Genomic DNA, 20,285 nt, shown 5'->3' with positions numbered 1-20,285 from the left:
GTATCGGTCTTTGCCATTCAAGAACTGGCAATGAGAAACAGATGCGCGTGTGGGTCCCAAATTGTGGCCACATTTTTAGATTGTTAGCATTTTTGATTGCTCAAATGTTGCAACAGTAAGAATCTCACATTTGTGAGTTCAGGAAGAACACAATGGGGAAAAAATGAAATGTATTCACATCAGCTATCTTTCAATCTTTTATAAAATTACTGTGGTTGGGTCTGCACAGAAACTCTACAGGTATTGAGCCTTTATAATACAGTAAGTAGCATTCACAGAAAACACCTTGATTAAGCCCAGAACTCTTGATTAGTTTCTGCAAATGCTATTCCCCCTCCATTACTGCGTACCCCATCCCCAAGGTGACAACATAATCAGAAGACAACATGCAGAAATTAAGAAGATAGAGGACAACATGCAATTTCATCATATCCACCACCCTAGTTATGAGTTTGGATGTTCAAAGACAGGCAGGTGTCAAGGGAGAGGTGAGGTGGAATGAGACAGGTCAAAGGTTAAAATGTCAATTTCTTTCAAAGTCTCCAGCAGTGGACTTTGGAATTGGGTGGATCAGATTGGATGTTATAGGAAAACACTACAACCACTCAACATCACACGTCTATTTACCCCCAAACAAAGACAGAACCAAGGCCTTGGCCATCACTCGCTTTGTCGGTCGCGTTGCCCGTTGTACAGTAACTGAGATGCCTAGAGGGGCCAGCTTTGACTGGTCACATTCTTGATGTCTTCAGCAGCCATTTCATCCCCCAAATCATTTAAAACTGGAATCCTGAAAGCTTTAATCTTTTGAAGCGGTGGCTTGATCCCACTTGGGATAGACAACATTTATCAAGAAATTTGGGCTTTTAATTCTGTGCCATAGAACAGCCACTGAGAGCAGCCCACAAAGAATTACACAATTGGAATGTGGAGATTATTAGCAAGTTACTAAAGCCCAGCACTGCTCAATTCTCTAGTATTAGATTACAAACACTCTGTGCATGGAGGACAAGCAAGGATTTGTAAAGGGCACAATCATTAAAAAGACACTTCCATTGCTCTGGCCAGGCTTGGGACAATTCAGAAGCTGCAGAATTATTACACAGCAAGATTAAATGTCACCAATTTTATACTAAAACTGTGGTTCTGTTCATTATGAATGGTGATTATTCCCTTTTCCATAAGCCCCACCCAGGAATGTTGGCCAATTCCAAAAGGCCTTCAGTGTTCTATCAACCTGTCTCCTTCTCTGGTACCAATCTGGCCTCTGCCAGATATGATATCAGAGCTTCTTCGAGCAAGGTGGGATAAAAATGCAGTGAAACAATAGTCAGCTTAAGTTTAGAGTCTGCACTCAACTGGGCTGACGCTCATGGGTTTAGGTTTCAAAGCCACAGTGACAAATCATAAAAATGTATTTTTTAGACATCTTTTCCCAGCAGCCACTGCACTTCTGTTGAGTTTTATCATCTGCCAGTGTGTTGTCTCCAGTGAGAACTGCCACTTCTGGACCTCAAATTGTGCTCAAACACTCACACTGAGCTGTCATTATTAACTCCCATGAAGTAGCTTAAGTCCTAGAAGACAACCCAGATGAATAGATAATCAAACATTTGGATAAATGCGAATGCTGGTTCCTTACAGTTACACTGATGAGGGTGTGTGTTTATACACAGAAAGTCATTATGGGAAGGTGGGCTTAGTTTGAAGAGGGAAAATATCTAGGAGTAGAGCAATTAATCAACGGAACAAGAGCTGCCATGGTGCACTGTGAATCTGTCACATCTGCTTCCTTGGACGTTTTCAATGAAAGGGTAGACAGGCAGCTGTATGTCAGAACTGGTAGATGTAGGGCAGGTGTAGGGTCAGGGCAGTGAATATATAGGGACCTGCAGGAACTTTTCCAAGTACAATTCTATGCCTAAATACTGCAAACTGGGGATATTAGGTAGTTTGTATCGTGCCAAAACTTATTGTACATGTAAACTGAGGTCTAAATCCATAAAAGTCATTGCACTGGACCGGTAAGAATTTCCCATCTGCAAACAACAAGCCTGGGAGCTGCCCATGCAGTCATGAAATCACAACTGGTGCTTTCCTATTTCAAGGGAATCAGAGGCAATTAAGTTTCATGGCTGTGTATCTGGCTCCTGGGTTGCGCAGGCTGGGTGCATTGTGCTGGCAAGGCTGGTGCATGTGTATATAAGAAGGTTGTGCTGATGCCTAAAAATCACTACACTGCCAACCTGTTGTTAAGATATCAGAAATGATCTTTTGATGCTTCCCCGTGGTGAATATTTCTGCCTATTTTTATAGAAGCTCTTAGCAACAAACAGAAGACAAGAAAAATAAAAACAAACGATGGGCAAACAATGCATGACAACACAGGGAAAAAAGGAATAAAGAGCTAAATAAACTTTAATGGAAACATGCTTTGAGCATGCAGAGATAACATCAAATGGATGACAAATGGTTAATGACAACAACAAAACAACAGATCAACACAAGCATGTTATGAATACATATTTTTCATCATTGGTGGGTTAATTGCAAGTCAATTTAGTGGCTAGCTTCTTTTTGAGGTATTTATATCCTGACTATAAGATGCAACATGGCAAAGGAGGACATGACTTGAAATACCCCCTTCTGCTATTCAAAGTGCATGAATCAATATTATATTCAGGTTTTCTCCTTGAGCCTCTACACCGTTAGATGAAGGATTGAGGCACTTGTGCAAAGAAATTACAGCATGCAAGCTGTTCTGTGAGATCACATAATTTTCTTTTTTGCACTGAATGTAATCTTCATCAAGCCAATACCATTAAAGAAAACAGGCATTCATGGCTATGGGGCAGAATAGAGTTGACCATTCCCTTTTTTCTGTTAATGTGTCAAAAAGACAGCGCTTGGTTTCTGCACAATTTAATGTGATTTAATGCACTCTGAGGGGCAGAGACCCAACACTGGTGGAAAGGAAGCACCAAAACATTTAAATACATTGAACTGTAGAAATCTAAAAAGCGTTAAGAAGCTATATCCTGATATCCTGACGAGAGAGAGAGAGAGAGAGAAAAAAAAAGAGACATGCATAATCATGAAGAAAGACAGGTTTGCTTGAATGTATAAAGTCCTAGCTTTCTTATTTCTCCCAAATATTGCCAGAGACACTTTGAAAATCCAAATTCTGATAGATCGTACACCTTGCATAGATTCTGATGAAGGAACAGAGGAACAACTGATTTATCAGTTGTGGCTTGCTATAGCACAGGTTAAAAACTGGTCCTTTACATGGGTGCTAGAGAAAACAGGCAAATACATTCTGAGGTAACAAGCGCATAAAACAAAATGCAGAATAAGCAGTTAAACTGAAGAAAGTTCACTAATGCTGATTATTCTCAACGCTTCCATGTTTTCAAAGCTTTCTGAGAAAACGGAAAAGAATCACCTGTCAACCATGCCATTATTCCTGACTCTGTGAACAAGTATGTTAAGGGATAACTTGAGAACACTTTTAGGCAAGTTCACATAACATGAAATAGCAATCTCTAATCATCTCTGTCACTAGCCACCATCAGGAAAGGTTAAATGGAGCGGTTAATGCATTTGCAGATTTTTTTCTATTATTTTGCATCTACTGGGGGGGGAAGGCAGTGGATTACAGCACACCACCTGTATCTTGCATATAATTAGGAGGCATCAACCATTTTTTCCTTCTATTCCTAATGAGAGCAGGGATATCTACACTACAGACTCACATCATTTCTGGACTAGAGCGGGCTATAATGCAGCTCAGGGACACAGCAAGCTGTGTTCTAACGAGCCAGACCACTAACTCATCTAGTTCACTGACTGACCAGCAGCTCTCAAGGCTCTCAGATGGGGGTCTTTTCCAGCCTTGTCTGGAGATGCCAAAGAGTTTACCAAGGAACTTCTGTACACAAAGCAGGTTTTGGGTGAGTTTACAGCAACTCTTGGGTAAGTTTGGTGAGGGTACTGAAAACTCTCCCTGACAAAACCAACCCTTCAAAGAACTCTATTTCCCAGTCTTCCCTGGGATGAAGGAATACTGTTAAACCAGTTAAAGTTTAAGTCTGTAGGGTTAATGTGTCCATAGGGTCTTTCCTTGGATCTGTCTGCCAGCCCACCCGTCCCAGTCCGTGGGATACAAATTTGTGAGATCAGGGCCACAGCTTCTTATCCTTCCCTGGACAGCACTGGTTTTCAACAATATTAGTGTATATAATGCCAATTTGCATATAATCTGGGATTTTTAATTTTTTAAAATCTACTGTTTTAACATTCTTAATTTAAAATACAATTTTAATTTAAAACACAATTGTATTGTTTTAAAAATCACAGAGCATCAATTCACTGAAAGATTCCACTGTGGTAAGAATTTTGTTAATTGAATTTAGAATTATATTTAAGAAAAAAGCCCACATAGTGCACTTATTTCAGGGTAGCAATAAGAGTTGCTCTTGTGAGGAAAACAAAGATGGCTGGCTCTCTGTTTCCATGATCCCTGCCCAGCCTCATGTCATCTGCTGAAATTTTCATGAGTCCCATTCATTTCAATGATGCTTGTGTGTTTCTGCTGGGAAGTGGGATCAAATCTGACATCTGCTTGCTGCTGCAAGAATGGTATGTCTTTAACTCCACAGAGAATGAGAGACTCACTGAACTTGCAGGAGAAGCAAAACGAGCTATGGTGGAAGACCTTGGAAAGATCAAGCTGACTGCCAATGTCTGTAGTATCCTGCCATTTAACTTTTTATTGTCAGCTCAAGGGTCCACTTTGCTTGGAATGTTAAACAACTTATTAACTTCTCAGCTTTTATTCAGGCTTCAGATGATTCCTCCCTTCCTATGTCCCCCTGCTACGCCCCCCAGCCTTTTCTGCCAGACTCCCTTTCTGTCTGCAAGCTCAAATCACACACATAATGTGTCTGCTAATAACGGAGCTGGTTTGCTGGTATTACTGTTGTACTTGAGCAAATTAGTAAAGCTAAAAGCACCCATCATACCTGTCGGACTCTACTTCTCGTCTTCCGTGATGATGAAATCTCATTACATTTCAATTACTCACATAAAGGAATGGCTTTAGCTGCAAAAATCTTAATGCCATTAATGAAATGAAAATCTCACAACAAAAGAGCATGAAACAAATGCATCATCGCAATGCAGCTGAGGGCCTGCAGGTATTCAAATGAGAATTAGAATCTAGGAGACTATGTAGATATGGACAAAAAGCAGGTTTGATTGATGTGAGGGCATTTGTGATGGCTAGTCATTAAATCAAAGTCGAATGGATGGGAAGTGGGGTAGAGAGAAGCAGTGAAGGGGATCTGAAGGCAAACAAATCAAGGAGGAACAGAAAGAGAAACCGCAAGCAGCCCACATATGGCTGTACATCTCAGTGTCCAGACCGAGGCCGGTCGCTGGCTGTCCATCTGCTATTAAAGTTTTTGTAGCTTTGGTAGGTTTGGGAGCGGTAACTAACCCGGGGAGATTCCTGGTCTGGTGGCAAACCGTTCTGGGAGACCTGTTCTCCTTTTGTGCCATCCCTGTTGAAGGAGAAAAACAACACAATAGTGGGGGGTTAGACCAGGTTCCAGATCAACTCATTTGCTGAAGCAAGCTGGCACACTGCTGAAGTCTCAATTCTAGAGGAACTCTGGCTAGGCCTGTTGGGCTTCACTACTGCTCCAAGAATTGACAGCAGCTTGCAGCTGCCCCTTTTACATAGTGACTGCTGACTTATACCAAGCTGGAACATTGAGCCTTCTAGTCTAGTATTGTCTACTTTGGTAACAGCTCTCCAGGATCTGAAGCAGGGATCTATCCAATCACCTGCTGCCTGGCTGAAGGGAAAGATTGGTAATGGCTGCCAAAGTATCTTGCTGATTGCTTGTTGAGGAACCCCCAATTAGCTTCTGAACATATATTAGGGTTCTTTCAAACATTTTCAAAACTGCTACGTTGGACTTGACAAAGAAAATCTTCCTGCTTGGTTTCACCAGCGTGAGCATTTACACGAACCCTGAATCACAGCTTGAAGTCTCTTTATCTGCTGCAATAGATCTCAATGCATGAAACAGAAGAACCTTGCAAGGTTCTTTTCTAATCCCTTCCTGTTGAATGTCTACACACACACACACACACACACACACACACACAGAGGGGGGAGGGATGGGGAGAGAGAGCGAGAGCACTTTCTTACATTCTCACTTCTTCAGATTGATTTCTGGTGCTTAAAGGGTGCATAACACCAAGTCTGAATGACTTGTCATTGGTTGCCTGTTTGACGCTGCTGGTGACTTATCTTTCAAGCCCTTTATGTATCTGAGGGAACATACATAACCCCCCCCCCCAAGCTCTTTAAAAGCCAGTACAGAATATCTGCAGATGATCTCACGTCCACTAGGTTGGTGGTCACCTCAGGACAGGCCTTTCCTGCGGTAACCCCCAAGATGTGAAACTGGTTGCTTGTTGGTTGATTTATGACCTTGACCTGTTTAAATAGGTTTGTAAAGACCTGATTGTTTAGATGACCGTTCTGCAGCCAACTGCTGCATAATTTCTGCTTGTGTTTTATTTTTGATGCAGCGGTTCCCAAACTGTGGGTCCCACACTTTTTATAGGTGAGTCCCAATGCTAAAAAGTTTAGGAAGCACTATTTTAATGTTGTATTGACTTCATATGCATTTGGTTTTAAATTTAAATTGTTACTGTTTTAGTCAAGGAAAGTTAGCCAGACCTGATCATACTAGAGCAGGGGTGTCCAAACTTTTTGGCAGGAGGACCACATAATCTTTCTGACACTGTGTCAGGGGCCAGGAAAAAAAAGAATTAATTTACATTTCAAATTTGAATAATTTTGCATAAACGAATATATTAGAGATGGAACTCATATGAATGAATGAAGGCCTTGCAATAGCTCAAGGCCTATAAAAGGCCTTGCACAAAGCAAGGCTGGCCTTTCCTTCACTGCCGCTGCTGCATCACAGACACGAAACAGCAAGCAGTGGAGGGAGCCCTCATCCCACAGTTCATGCAAGATGAACAGTTGCCCTCATGCTGAGAGCGGTTGTGTCAGACAAGTGTGGGCCCCAGCAAGTCTCTGGAGGGCCAGAGGATCATTGGAGACTAGGGCTCCCTGTGGGCCAGATTGGGAGTCCCCGAGGGCCACAAGTGGCCCCTGGGCTGGGGTTTGGGCACCCCTGTTCTAGAGAGACCAAACACATACTCCCCACTACACCTATGGTCCACATTATTCATTTCTTGTTTCAACTATCCATACACTTACCATTGCTGAGACTCCTCCCCAGTCCTGGGGCTGGGCTCTGGAGAAGGAGGCTGTCTCTTCCGCTCTTCTTCCTCTTGCTGTCTACGTACTTCCAACAATTCCAACTGATGAATTAATGAGAGCGGAGCAGGTTAAAAAACAACTCAGGGTCCCCAGTTTCCCATACTTTTGGCCAAAGCAGCAACCCTGACCACAACAGAAGGAGAAGACAATGAAAACAGTTGATGAAGACACCTAGAGGATGAAATGCCAGAAACAACAGGCCTTCTAGAAATGCACTTAGAGAGACTGCTGCACCAGGCAGGGCCTTCTGAGATCCTTGTCATTCCCTCGCCCCATTCAAGTCCCACAAAGATCTAGTTGCTTCTGAGGGCTATAAGAAGAGCAGTAAGGAAGGAGCCAGTCTTTTAAAGGAAGCAAAACATTATAGCAAAGAAAAATGTACACATATGAAGAGACTTCTCAAACGTATATACTTGTTAATGTACAGTAGATGTTCTACATATACACATTAATGTAGGTGTTCTACAAATAGTCTTAGAACTACTGAACATTTCTATACAGTATAAAGTACTTGGTATATATTATTTCAAACCTATATGAAATATGTGCAGCAGAATAAGATGAGAATGGTGGTAAAGTCCTACGGGAGTAGAATGGATTGTACAGTTTCAGATTACAGGTAGGGATCACAGTTCTGAATGTGAGGAAACCTCCTATTTCCCTCCTCCACTTTTTTGCTACTTTTTCACCTACTGTAGCATCCCAGAGGCTTTAGCAACACACAGCCTCCTTTCGAGGCAGCTGAATTATCCCAAGGCAGCAGACATTTTCCATTCAGTGTCCCCAATGCTGTCCTTTGTTTAAGCATTTCCCCCTTTCCTTTGACCAGTAACCAAAAGGAACCTGACCTTGAGCCAGCTCACTGGACTCTGAAGCCCACCTGGTGTCCAGGAGTGGAAAATTCCATATGCCCTCCTGCCAAAGGATCTCCCTGCCTGAGCTGGCTGATGTGGTCTCGGAGGTGGCATGGATGGATGGATTCCTGAAGGCTCTGGAGGATTTTTCTGCTGCCAGGACCAGCAACTCATCCAATACCCTAGTCAACCTCTGTGGCCTCTATGCTATCACAGAGCAAAAGTGGCTCCTTTAAACCGAGGAGCTGCAGGCAATGAAATTATGGGGCAGGTAGAGCAAAGAGGGAAGGAAACTCATTATTAGTCTGACCAGACATAGGTTAGAACTCAGAGCTTCTTCTATGGCAGTGATGAAAGCAAAGGTTTTCTTTTCTGCCACCATCATGTCTGCAGAGAGCAGTCTAGTGGAGCTATTTTTGTGTGATTCAGGCCTGCTTCAGCCAACCTCTTAGGAGAGTGACCTGGAATGTTTTGTTTTTGGGTGCTTTTTGGGTAGTTAGGATGGATGGGTGGAATATTTTGTTTGTACCCACATTGTTTTATGCTTCTGGCTTTTATGTCTCCCTGTGGCTATGCTATTTTATTGTGCACTTTATTGCACCTCTTAATTTGCATTATACCATTTTATGGTTGCTTTTTATATTTTTTATTTCATTATTTTATGATGCTTTATGCCACAGAGTTCTCAATTATTTATTTTCCTTCTGTTGTTTTACTGCTAAGGTGTGTGGAGTTTTCTGTAACAGGTTTTATTGCATAATGCTTATTCAGTGTTATTGTATGCATTTTATTGCCTTTAGGATTATTGTTTGTTGCCCTGGGCATTCACTTGGTGAAGGAAGGATGGGATACAAATCCATTAAATAAATAAATTCAAAATTCTGGGTAACCAGAAATGACCAATCCACACACTGGATCCACCAAGCAGGTTTCCACACACTGTAGATAAAACAAGAAGTGAATTCTTCCTGCCCCTGTTGGCATTTGCCCTGGTCCAGAGCTGGAGCATCAGATCAACACAGGTTGGTACCCTTGCAGATAAGATAAGTGGAAGCCTGGGACCACATGAAAAAACTGAGATAGGGAACATGTCTAGCCAAACCACATCAGGATTTATTTTCAGCTCATTCTGTAAATCTCCTGACCAATCTCTGTATTCTCTTCAATCTCTTTTTCTATTTTGTCAGAAGAACTGTGTTTTTTCCCTTGTTGTCTGCAATTAACTTCCTGGTGATTCTAAATCCTTGTAAACTTTTTAAAATAAACTCCTTACAATTTCACTGATTTTCCTGTCTAGTCCAAGTCTGCTCATGAGAGAGTGGGACTGTCATGCTTCTCCAACTGTCATGTTCAACTGCTCCTCACTACTGGAGTGGTTTTTTTTTTTTTTAAAACAACAACAGGAAACCTCAATATTTGGGGACTCTGTTCACCTGGGAGAGGGGCTCTTCCAAAGCATCCTTTTTCACTGGCCTTCCTTACTTTGGATGATGGTAGTGACTCAACAACCAGTTATCCCAGTTTGCCTAATTCAGAAAGGGAATTGAAAGCAGGGACTGTGTAATAGTTGGGCACTATGCCCCAGCTTCACTTACAGCTTCCCAGGTAAAAAACCTCTATGCAAGTGGAAACTAGAAGTGTACTTGATCTAAATCTCACTCCCACAGAAACAGGAAGAGCTATACACTTTCCCCCTGATGCTATCATTTTGTTATGTCTTTTCTGTGAGGGAGTACTAAAAACAATGACACTCAATCTACAGTCTAAAGTAGCAAAATCTATTCAACCACTTCATTCTGCCGCAGACCTGGCCATAGCAAGTCTCCCTCTAAACAAGGTCAGTGCTATCACCCCAATATTGCAGGTGGGGAGCTGAGACTAATGCCACCTGGTGAGTTTATAGCAGACGTGAGATTTAAAATCGTGGGGTTTTTTTTTATCACACTGTGTCACTATAATGCAGCAGTTCACATTTTAGTGTCTGAGGGACTGAAATGAGGGAAGTGAGCTATAACAAACCATTTAGGGAAAATAGAAGTGTACCCAATCTAACTGGCTGATATAACATGGACATAAATCCTCTTTTTTCTTAAAAGCAGGTTCCCAAATTAAAACTGCTGTCCAGTCAGTCATATGAAAACAGATTTAGCCATAAGAAAACAATTTGTGACTCACCGTAGTAAGTCTTTCAAGTGCTGAAAATCTCTCATCCCAAGTGGCTGCAGACTTTTCAAATGCTTCGTGCCTCTTGATGAGCTTTTCTACTTCATCCACACTTTGCCCAATCTCCCGGCTCGAAAGGTATGGCTCTTGGCCCAGCAGCCAGGCCTCCGCAACACTGGCATCCCTTGAAAACTGGTGCACCTCCAAAACTAAGTGAAAGTCAGAAATATTTGATGCTCAGGACCAACAAAGGCTATATAATATGCTCAAATTTTATATGAAAAAGGATGCCTTAAAAAAAAACAAAACCCAAATCCCACTTGTAGGGGAGCAACAGTGGGGGATGCCTAATGCATTTGTGACTTGCTTGTGGGTTTTCCAGAGGCATCTGGTTGACCATTATGCAACCCAGGATGCTGGACCAGACAGACTTTTGTAGGGCTCTTCTTATAACCCCCACTCTAACATTTTAGTTATAAGAGTGCTTACTTAATCTCAGCCACTCCCATCTGTCTTCCCATTTGTCAATCATTTCTTTTCTCTTCTCTGTCAACTGCAATAGCTTTTCCTTTATCTGAATGAAATAAAAAGAATGGAACATTAGGACTGCACTACATACATCCTCTTATTAGCCATAAGAACAGATCTGCTTTTCTCATTGGTCCCATCACTTGACATTATCTTAAAATTACAATGAAAGGCTACGTTTCTAGGCTTCTTGTTTGCAGATGTTCACCCTGAAGAAATCTGAGCAAACGTTTTTTTTTTTAAAAGTTGTGTAGTCTTTTGAAGAAAAATGATGATTAATTTGTAATAAGTGGCAGGTTAACAGTAGTTTGGAAATACAAGTCCAAAATTAATATAAGGGACAAAACCAACATCACAGTCACACCTGTGATGGCTGAGACCAGAGAGGACCTCCAGCTCAGTGACAGAGCAGATATATGGAAGGGAGAAAGTCCTAGATTTGCTCCCTGCCAAGCCCAGTTAAAAGGATCTCAGGCAACAGGTTATAGGACAGACCCTGGAGAGCTGCCCCCAGTCAAGTACACAGCACTGAGTTAGATGCCTGACTTGGTAGAAGAATCCAGTATGTTTCATATAAATAAGAAACATGGTGCAACATCCTTAGGGCAGTGGGCAAGAGTCTGTAACTCTAGATTCAATCAACACAGATGGCCACTGGGTCAGACACAGCAACTGCAATGTTGCTTTCTCAACTGCAACTCTCATGCAATTACAGAGAGCACTGTACCTCTTCTGACGCATAGTGCTTCCTCGCCAACAAGGATTTCCCCAGTTCAATGCAGGCTGTAAAGCTGTCATTTCGGGCATCTATTTCTGCTTTGATCCCCTGGTGATTGTTCATCAGCAATTCCACAGAGGAAACGTCCCTAAAATGAAACGACTGCAATTCACAAATGCATCCACCAAATGAGTAAGCCATACATGGAAACACATATAGAACAGGGTTTCCCAAAGTGTTAGTCACGATCCACTGGTGAGTCATGAGTTCATGCAAGGTGGGTGGTAACCTAGGCCCTCCCACCTGCCCCCTCCACCATTTGGCTCAAAATAGGAGCCATTCTGGAGGTGTGAGGAGGCCTCAGTTTACCTTCAAAAACTGGAAATAGCTCAGACCATTCTGAGGATCACAAACGCCTGTAGAGTGGGGAACTGGTCCAAGAAGCCCCAGAAGAGGCCTTTGGGGCCTCCCCCAGCACCACCAGGAGCATCGTGGCAGACAAGGTGGGTTGCAGCACAGTAAAGATTGAGAACCACTGATATAGACTGTCCTTTGGAACAGGTGGGCAACTGAAACAAGTGTCATCACCGCTGCCTCAGTCATCAACACCATCTCAAATTGCAGTCCAATCCTATGAATATTTACTTGGAAACAAGTCTACTGGAGCTGACTCCCCAACTATGGGTGCACAGGATTGCAGCCATGCTGCTCAATCCTATGTAACCTAGAAATAAGTCCCACGAAGGTCCAGGGGACACACTACCAAGTACCAGTGCACAGAACTACAGTGTTAGGGCCCAATCCTATCCAGCACGGATGTAGCTGTGCCAGTGGGATGTGCACTGCATCCTGTGGTGGTGTGGCGTAGTCATGAAGGCCTCCTCAAGGTAAGAGAACATTTGTTCCCTTACCTCAGGGCTGCATTGTAGCCACAACAGGGCTGGAAAGTTGGATAGGGTTGGATCCTTAGTTCACTACAAACCAAATAATACCACAGCTATACTTTGGATGTCCACTTTACCTTGGCTTCTCTTGGGCTTCAATCTGACGAATGACATCTTCCATCCAAAGCATGAGGTCACGGACCATGCTGAAAAACCGGAATTTGTCCCCAGTATCTACTAGCCTGACCCTGCGCCCCTCACAGGCGTCAAGCAAGGCTTTCCATGCATCCAAAACCTCATTTTCACGCTTTTGGATGTCATCGGCCTTGTCCCCAGCATAGGCTGACTGGAGGCGAGCAGCATCCTCTTGCAGCTGTCTCACCTGGTATGAAAAACAAAATTGGGACATTTCAGTCACAAAGGACTGTTTTGAAGATCTCCTACTACTCCCTCATGGATTCCAAACAACTCCATCAGTGCCTTTTGCTGCAGTGGTACCATAACCAGGACTGCATATACGATGCAAATTTTGGGAAAGTGAAAAAGCTAAGGCATGTGATAGCTGATGCAGAATTCAGCTTCCTGAGAAGACCAGTTTTATTTTTAAAGAAAAGTCAGGTTTCTAGCCCTTATGACTGCAAAGCTATGCTTAGAAATTACTGAAAGTTTCCAGGGATGCTGGTGAGAGGGTAAAGCTTCAGTGCTCTATTTAGCTCCTTGTCTGTTTCCATGAACTGCAGGAACAGAACAAAGTAAGCAAATAAAAGAAATTATGCAAATGTACTTAATTTGAACAAATGATGCAGGTCAGAGAACTTTTGTCACGTTGGTGCAAAATTCTGTTATGTGGGTGTAGTGTGCACATATGCATGCACACATCTCTGGCCATCATATCGTGCTTTGAGATGTATGACTGTGATTCCATTGCATTAATTAAATGCTAACCTTTCCCAATATCAGTGACAGAAAGTTCAAGTGCATTTCACTGACAGAAACTGGAGTTGTTCTTCAGAAACTGTTTACCACAGTGGCAACCAGGTGTCTCCAGGAAGCCCAAGAGCTCTGTGTGAAGGCAATAACCCTCCCTCGCTGTTTGCCCCCTCAGCTCCTGATATTCAGTTGAGTTTCCATTCAGAACATAAGAACAGCCCCATTGGATCAGGCCATAGGCTCATCTAGTCCAGCTTCTTGTATCTCACTGTGGGCCACCAAATGCTTCAGGGAGCACACCAGACAACAAGAGACCTCATCCTGGTGCCCTCCCTTGCATCTGGCATTCTGACATCGCCCATTTCTAAAATCAGGAGGTAGCACATACACATCATAGCTTGTAACCCGTAATGGATTTTTCCTCCAGAAACTTGTCCAATCCTCTTTTAAAGGCGTCCAGGCCAGACGCCAGCACCACATCCTGTGGCAAGGAGTTCCACAGACCAACCACACGCTGAGTAAAGAAATATTTTCTTTTGTCTGTACTAACCCTCCCAACACTCAATTTTAGTGGATGTCCCCTGGTTCTGCACATGCCTGATCTCATCTGATCTCGGAAGCTAAGCAGGGTCAGGCCTGGTTAGTACTTGGATGGGAGACCACTTGGGAATACCAGGTGCTGTAGGCTTATACCAGGGGTGCTCACACTTTTTTGGCTCGAGAGCTACTTTGAAACCCAGCAAGGCCCGGAGATCTACCAGAGTTTTTTTTACAATGTTCGCGCCATCATAACATATAACATTTATGTGTACAATGTATGTTGGTGTACCTTGAGCCCCACTGAGTATAACAGGACTTACTCCTGAGTAGACATGCCTAGGATTAGGCTGTGAGGCTGCAATCCTAGCCACACTTACCTGGGAGTAAGCCCCATTGAGTACAATGGGCCTTACTCCCGGCGTTTCCTCCCAGAGGCACCTGAAGGGGGGGGTCGGCACTCCGCGATCTACTCATTTTGCCTCGTGATCTACCGGTAGATCGCGATCCACCTATTGAGCACCGCTGGCTTATACCATAGTCTTTCGAGACTGAAGGTTGCCAACCATCCCCTGCATAATTTTGTATGTCTCAATCATGTCCCCCCTCAGGCGCCTCTTTTCTAGGCTGAAGAGGCCCAAACGCCGTAGCCTTTCCTCATAAGGAAGGTGCCCCTACCCAGTAATCATCTTAGTCGCTCTCTTTTGCACCTTTTCCATTTCCACTATCTCTTTTTTGAGATGCGGTGACCAGAACTGGACACAATACTCCAGCTGTGGCCTTACCATTGATTTGTACAACGGCATTATAATATTAGCCGTTTTGTTCTCAATACCTTTTCTAATGATCCCAAGCATAGAATTGCTTCTATTGCTTCAGTTTGGAGAGATCCTTCTGGAGCTCCTCACAATCACGTCTGGTCTTCACCACTCGGAAAAGTTTGGTGTCGTCTGCAAACCTAGCCACCTCACTGCTCGCCCCTGTCTCCAGGTCATTTATGAAGAGGTTGAAAAGCACTGGTCCCAGGACAGATCCTTGGGGCACACCGCTTTTCACCTCTCTCCACTGTGAAAATTGCCCATTGACACCCACTCTCTGTTTCCTGGTCTTCAACCAGTTCTCAATCCAGGAGAGGACCTGTCCTCTAATTCCCTGACTGTGGAGTTTTTTCAGTAGTCTTTGGTGAGGGACCGTGTCAAACGCCTTCTGAAAGTCCAGATATATAATGTCTACGAGTTCTCCCACATCCACATGCCTGTTGACCTTTTCAAAGAATTCTATAAGGTTCGTGATGCAAGACTTACCCTTACAGAAGCCATGCTGATTCTCCCTCAGCAAGGCCTGTACGTCTATGTGTTTTGAGATTCTATCTTTGATGAGGCATTCCACCATCTTACCCAGTATAGATGTTAGGCTGACCGGCCTATAGTTTCCAGGGTCCCCCCTCTTTCCCTTTTTCGGGAAAGGGACATTGGTGTGACATTTGCTATCTTCTAATCTTCTGGCACTGTGGCCATTTTGAGGGACAAGTTGCATATTTTAGTCACGAGATCAGCAACTTCATTCTTCAATTCCTTAATAACTCTTGGGTGGATACCATCTGGGCCAGGTGACTTATTGATCTTTAATTTATCAAAGAGGTCTGAAACATCTTCTCTTTTAACCTCTATCTGACTTAATTCATTGATCAGGAGGGGCCGTTCGGGCAGCGGTATCTGGCCGAGGTCTTCTGCCGTGAAGACAGATGCAAAGAACTCATTTAATTTCTCTGCCATCTCTAAATCTCCTTTTATCTCCCCTTTCCCTCCCTCACCATCCAGAGGGCCAACTGCTTCTCTGGCGGGTTTCCTGCTTCTAATATATTTGAAGAAGCTTTTATTATTCCCCTTAATGTTGTTGGCCATGCGTTCCTCATAGTCTTGCTTGGCCTCCCATATCACTTTCTTACATTTCTTATGCCACATTTTATGTTCCTTTTTATTCTCCTCATTAGGGCAAGACTTCCATTTACAGAAAGAAGCTTCCTTGCCCTTCACAGCCTCTCTAACTTGGCTCGTTAGCCATGCGGGCACCCTCCCGGATTTAGTGGAACCCTTCTTTCTTTGTGGTATACACCTCTGCTGGGCTTCTGTTACTGTTGTTTTAAGCAGCCTCCATGCACTCTGGAGAGATTGGACTCTTTTTACCTTCCCTTTCAACCTCCTTTTAACCAGCCTCCTCATTTGAGGGAAGTCCACCTGTTGGAAGTCAAGGGTTCCGTCATTCAATGATTATGACTGACAGCCATTGACAGACCTATCCTGCAGGAACTTGTCTCATCCCATCTAAGCGCACGGTCATTACCACATCTTCTGGAAAGATAGTTCCTTGGGGTGATTGCGTGTTGTGTTCATTTAAAGGATGACACTATATGGCTCTTGGAACTTCAGCTAAATGTATGAAGTATATGCACAACTAAAGGCATACCAAAGAAAAGAGCTGGCAAGTCTAACAAATACAAAGCTTCCTCTCTTGACAATCTAAAGCTCTGCAGATTCCTACATCAAGATGACCATGGTAGTGACTGCTTAACATGCACACCTGTGTTCCTAAGGCTTGAATATCATGTTCAAACGTTGTGTGCATCCTCTGCAAGGTTTCCACTGTGTTTTGATCTCTTCCAAGCTCCTCAGGCAGCTTCTTGTGTTTGTCCTGTATCCGTCCAAATATCTCCTTGGCATCATGGTAAAATTTGTGCAGTTCGTAAGAGGCTGCTAGAATCTGTGTTCTTGTGTCAATGAGTTCCAGGAGGTCAGCCCAGGCCTCATTGAGACCATCCTTCCATTCAGCAATGGTGGCAGCATCAGAATGTCCAGAATTGATGAGCTCATCTGCCATGTGGTTGACAGTATCCACACGCTCCTGGCCAATGTTTCCAGTGTCTCGGGCAAATTCACGGAAGCGCTCTTGCAACATCTAGGTAGAAAAAGGAGTGGTTGTTATGTAATTGGGTCCTCAGTCCAGACAGTTATCTGTCAGATGGTAACATTAATGTATGCCTTTGTCCAGCTTTCTGATGTACTGGAGAATTAATGAAACTCAAAAGATAGATTTGGTAGATAAGGGCAAAATCCAATACAACTTTTCCTATACTGATGCAGTTGTGCCAATGGGACATGCACTGCATCCTATGGTGGTGGAGCAGTCACGGAAGCCACAGTTGCATAATTGCTGGAAAATTGGATAAGACTGGGCCCTAAGAAACAGAGACTGCTTCAAAACTTTACTGCCCGATCCTTTCTCCCTCTCCCGCCAGCATAACTAGCATTGTGTTGGTGGAGACTGCTTTACAATAGTTGCAAAGCAGACTCTGCCAGTGCGCGCTGCAGGCCCACTAGTAGTGGGGGGCTCTGCCTTACCTTATAGCAGTGTTTCTCAAACTGGGGCAATGCAACGCCCCAGCCTGAGGGGCCTTGACTCTTTCCCCTTAAGAGGTGGGGGCAGGGAGAGGCAGCAACGCAATCCCCAGGATCATGTCGCTAAGGGAGATGCAGGGACTCATATTTACTTACCAGTCCCTGTAGCAGCCTCCTGGGGGTGCGGGGAGCCCTGCACGGCCCTCTGCAGGGCTCCCCAGCCTTTAAAAACTGAAAGTGGTTGCGCTCTACTTCTGGTTTTGCAGAGTACATGCCTGGCCCTGCAGCCCCCTTATCAAAGTGATTCTGGGGATCGCGTTGCTGCCTTCCCCCCACCCCCACTAACTTCCCTGCTCCCACACAGGCACTTACTGTGGTCCTCAAACTCCCTAAGAGTTTGAGAACCACATCCTTATAGGACTGAAGTTACTTAAGAAGCAGGAAAGTAAGCAAAATCCTGAATTCCCTTCAAAAGATTACAGAAAAGACAATAAGAAGATGGAGCTAGGTGGAATCGTATATCCCAGTATATTACTGAAATTATAAAGAGCTAAAAAAAAGCAGAGTCACAGTCTTTTTTCCCAGGTGCACTTGATCAGGTGACTGATTTGCCTTGGAGTTCCAAGGATTTGAATTGGATTCAGAAGAACCCAAGGGTGAGTACCCATATGACCAAGAGAGGATGAAGCCTACAGATACCAACAGTCAACTGAAAATGCTGGCTGGCTATGCTTTTGCAGCTTAAAGGAAGGGACCAAGGCTAATTGATCATCATATAAGGAATGTTGTTCACTCACTGTACAAGCACTGGGCAGCATGAAAAATGACCTACAACAGCTGAAAGCAACACAATTTTTTAAATCAGGTGCATCAGTATTGATACATTTTGCTTTGTATAAAACATGGATTGTAAAACAACCATTAGCCATGGAAAATCTGGGCCAAGAGATGGATTTGACATTGATATGCTCTAATATGCGATTAGAGGCCAAAGTAAATTGAAATTAAAATAGAAAAAAACCTTAATCTATGCTTGCAACATTTTGCCCCTTCACAGAGATCCACTCTCCCTTTAATTTTAAAGAGTCTCTGAGAATAGTTAATTATTTGAGGGCGCAATCCTGAGACACCCATGAGCCACTGCAAGTCCCTTGTGCCGGTCCAGAGGGTCACAAATGTGGGTGGGGAGGAGGCAGGAGGGAGGCATTCCTGGGCGGGGAAAGGGCAGGTAGCCCGGGAGTGGGCCAATAGGGAGTGGGAGGCAGGGCTGGGATCCAGCACTTATGCTGGATCCCAACCCTTATTCCCGGGAAGTATGGAGCAGCATGAAGCCGCTCTGCTCTCCGTGGACTTGTGCCACCTCAGGAGGTGGCAGTTCAAGGAGACCCATAGGGGAAAGGGTGCTTTACCCAGAGGTAAAGGGAAACGTTTCCCCTTGCCTGAGCCACCTCGGGCCCCTATCTCACACTGGATACAGCGCAAGCATCTTGGCTTGCCTGTTGCAGCACAGGGTAGGATTGCACCCTAAGTCAAGAACTGTTTAATTAATTAAACTTAGGGCCCAATTCTATTGGGCCACTGCACTGCTGGAACTCGCATTCCAGTGGCACAGCTTGCTTTATGGCTGTCGCAAAAGGCAACATGCCATTCAGTATATTCCCTCCACAGGATACAGTGCATGCTCTGGTGGTGTGACTGCTTTGGAGGGGGGATTTAGTTAGGATTGGGCCATTAGTTTTTTAAAGCTGCCCTGCTGAATACAGTGGACTTTCTTTTGAGTTTGATTTTCAGTTCTTATTCTTGTCCAGTACATCTATATCTTCTTTAACTATGGACGAGAGACATTTATAGTGATTTTTTAAAAAGCAAAAGCCAAAAAAGAAGGTACACGAAGTGCCCAAATATCTTACTGTCACATGTTCATAATCCTGGCCAAGCTCATGGGACCCAGCCACGACCTCTCTTTCTGCAATCCACTGTTCCAAGTCATCCACTTCACGGTTCAGCTGGAACAACCGGTGTCTCTCGTCCAGTTTGCCCCTCCTCTCCTCCGCAAGGTCTTTCAGGCCTGCATACAGCTTGTCCACTTTGGACTGCCGCATACTGATTCGCTCACTAGGGAGAACACAAGGGAAAAACAGAATCAGGGCAAACCTTAGATTCTTTTTTTTCATGTTCTGTTGTTTGGAGACCCAGCTGTAATGGAAATGTGCAAGATCCCTTGAGAAGATAGGGTGTGGTGTCAACAGTGGCCCATTGCTCTGGCAGATCTGGGAAACAGGGGGTTAAAACCAGGACTTTAGATTGCAGTGAGTGTGCTGCACAACTGCAGCCACTTGGAGGCAACAAGGCCCTCAGGGTTGAAAGCATCACCTGGAAGAAGGAAAGGGAGTGGGTGTAGAAGGAAAGAGGTTGGACAGACAGAGAGCAGAAGGAAGGAGCTTGGAAAAAGAGGATGGACTGAATGAACAGAGACTGCTGGAGACTGGTGCGTGGCTGCCACACCCAGGAGCAGGTAGGAACTAAGGTATTGCTACAGCAGCTGGAGAAGCTACTGGTGGGAGAGTGGAGGAAGGAAGAACTCTGGAGATCGAACAGGTGAGCTACCTTGGTGGTAGGATCCAGCAGTGCATTCTGCAGGATTAGGGCTTCTTTGAGTGCAGAGGGGAACTAATTAGCTCCAAGTGGGCATAAGTTCTCTCAGTGTTTCTCAGACTGTGGGTTGGGACTGCCTAAGTGCGTCATGAGCCAATTTCAAGTGGGTCCCCATTCATTTCAATATTTTATTTTTAATATATTAGACTTGATGCAACTATGGTATGTGACTGCATTTGGGGAAATGTTACACATCTGTACTTTTAACAGGCTACTATGTATATGCTTTTAACAATGACAGTCAATGGGGCT

At 44.0% G+C, this 20,285-nt stretch overlaps 1 protein-coding gene and 1 pseudogene across 5 annotated transcripts in view; one reads left to right on the top strand and one right to left on the bottom strand.

The window, feature by feature from the left end:
* SPTBN1 (spectrin beta, non-erythrocytic 1) overlaps positions 1-20,285 on the bottom strand; it is a 214,449-nt gene that overhangs the window by 7,141 nt on the left and 187,023 nt on the right. For all 5 annotated transcript variants that reach the window (XM_066625923.1, XM_066625931.1, XM_066625951.1 and 2 more), the window contains 8 exons: positions 19,289-19,493; positions 16,564-16,938; positions 12,654-12,898; positions 11,642-11,780; positions 10,876-10,960; positions 10,399-10,595; positions 7,307-7,410; positions 5,501-5,564 (listed from right to left, as the gene is read on the bottom strand). In XM_066625923.1, coding sequence (XP_066482020.1) covers positions 5,501-5,564; positions 7,307-7,410; positions 10,399-10,595; positions 10,876-10,960; positions 11,642-11,780; positions 12,654-12,898; positions 16,564-16,938; positions 19,289-19,493 — 1,414 coding nt within the window. The remainder of the gene's footprint in view (positions 1-5,500; positions 5,565-7,306; positions 7,411-10,398; positions 10,596-10,875; positions 10,961-11,641; positions 11,781-12,653; positions 12,899-16,563; positions 16,939-19,288; positions 19,494-20,285) is intronic.
* On the top strand, positions 14,017-14,134 carry LOC136637872 (5S ribosomal RNA; annotated as a pseudogene).

This window comes from Tiliqua scincoides, chromosome 1 (assembly GCF_035046505.1).
Source record: "Tiliqua scincoides isolate rTilSci1 chromosome 1, rTilSci1.hap2, whole genome shotgun sequence".
Lineage (NCBI taxonomy): Eukaryota > Metazoa > Chordata > Lepidosauria > Squamata > Scincidae > Tiliqua > Tiliqua scincoides.
Note: the sequence above shows the minus strand (reverse complement) of the source record. Positions and strands in the feature narration are given on the sequence as shown.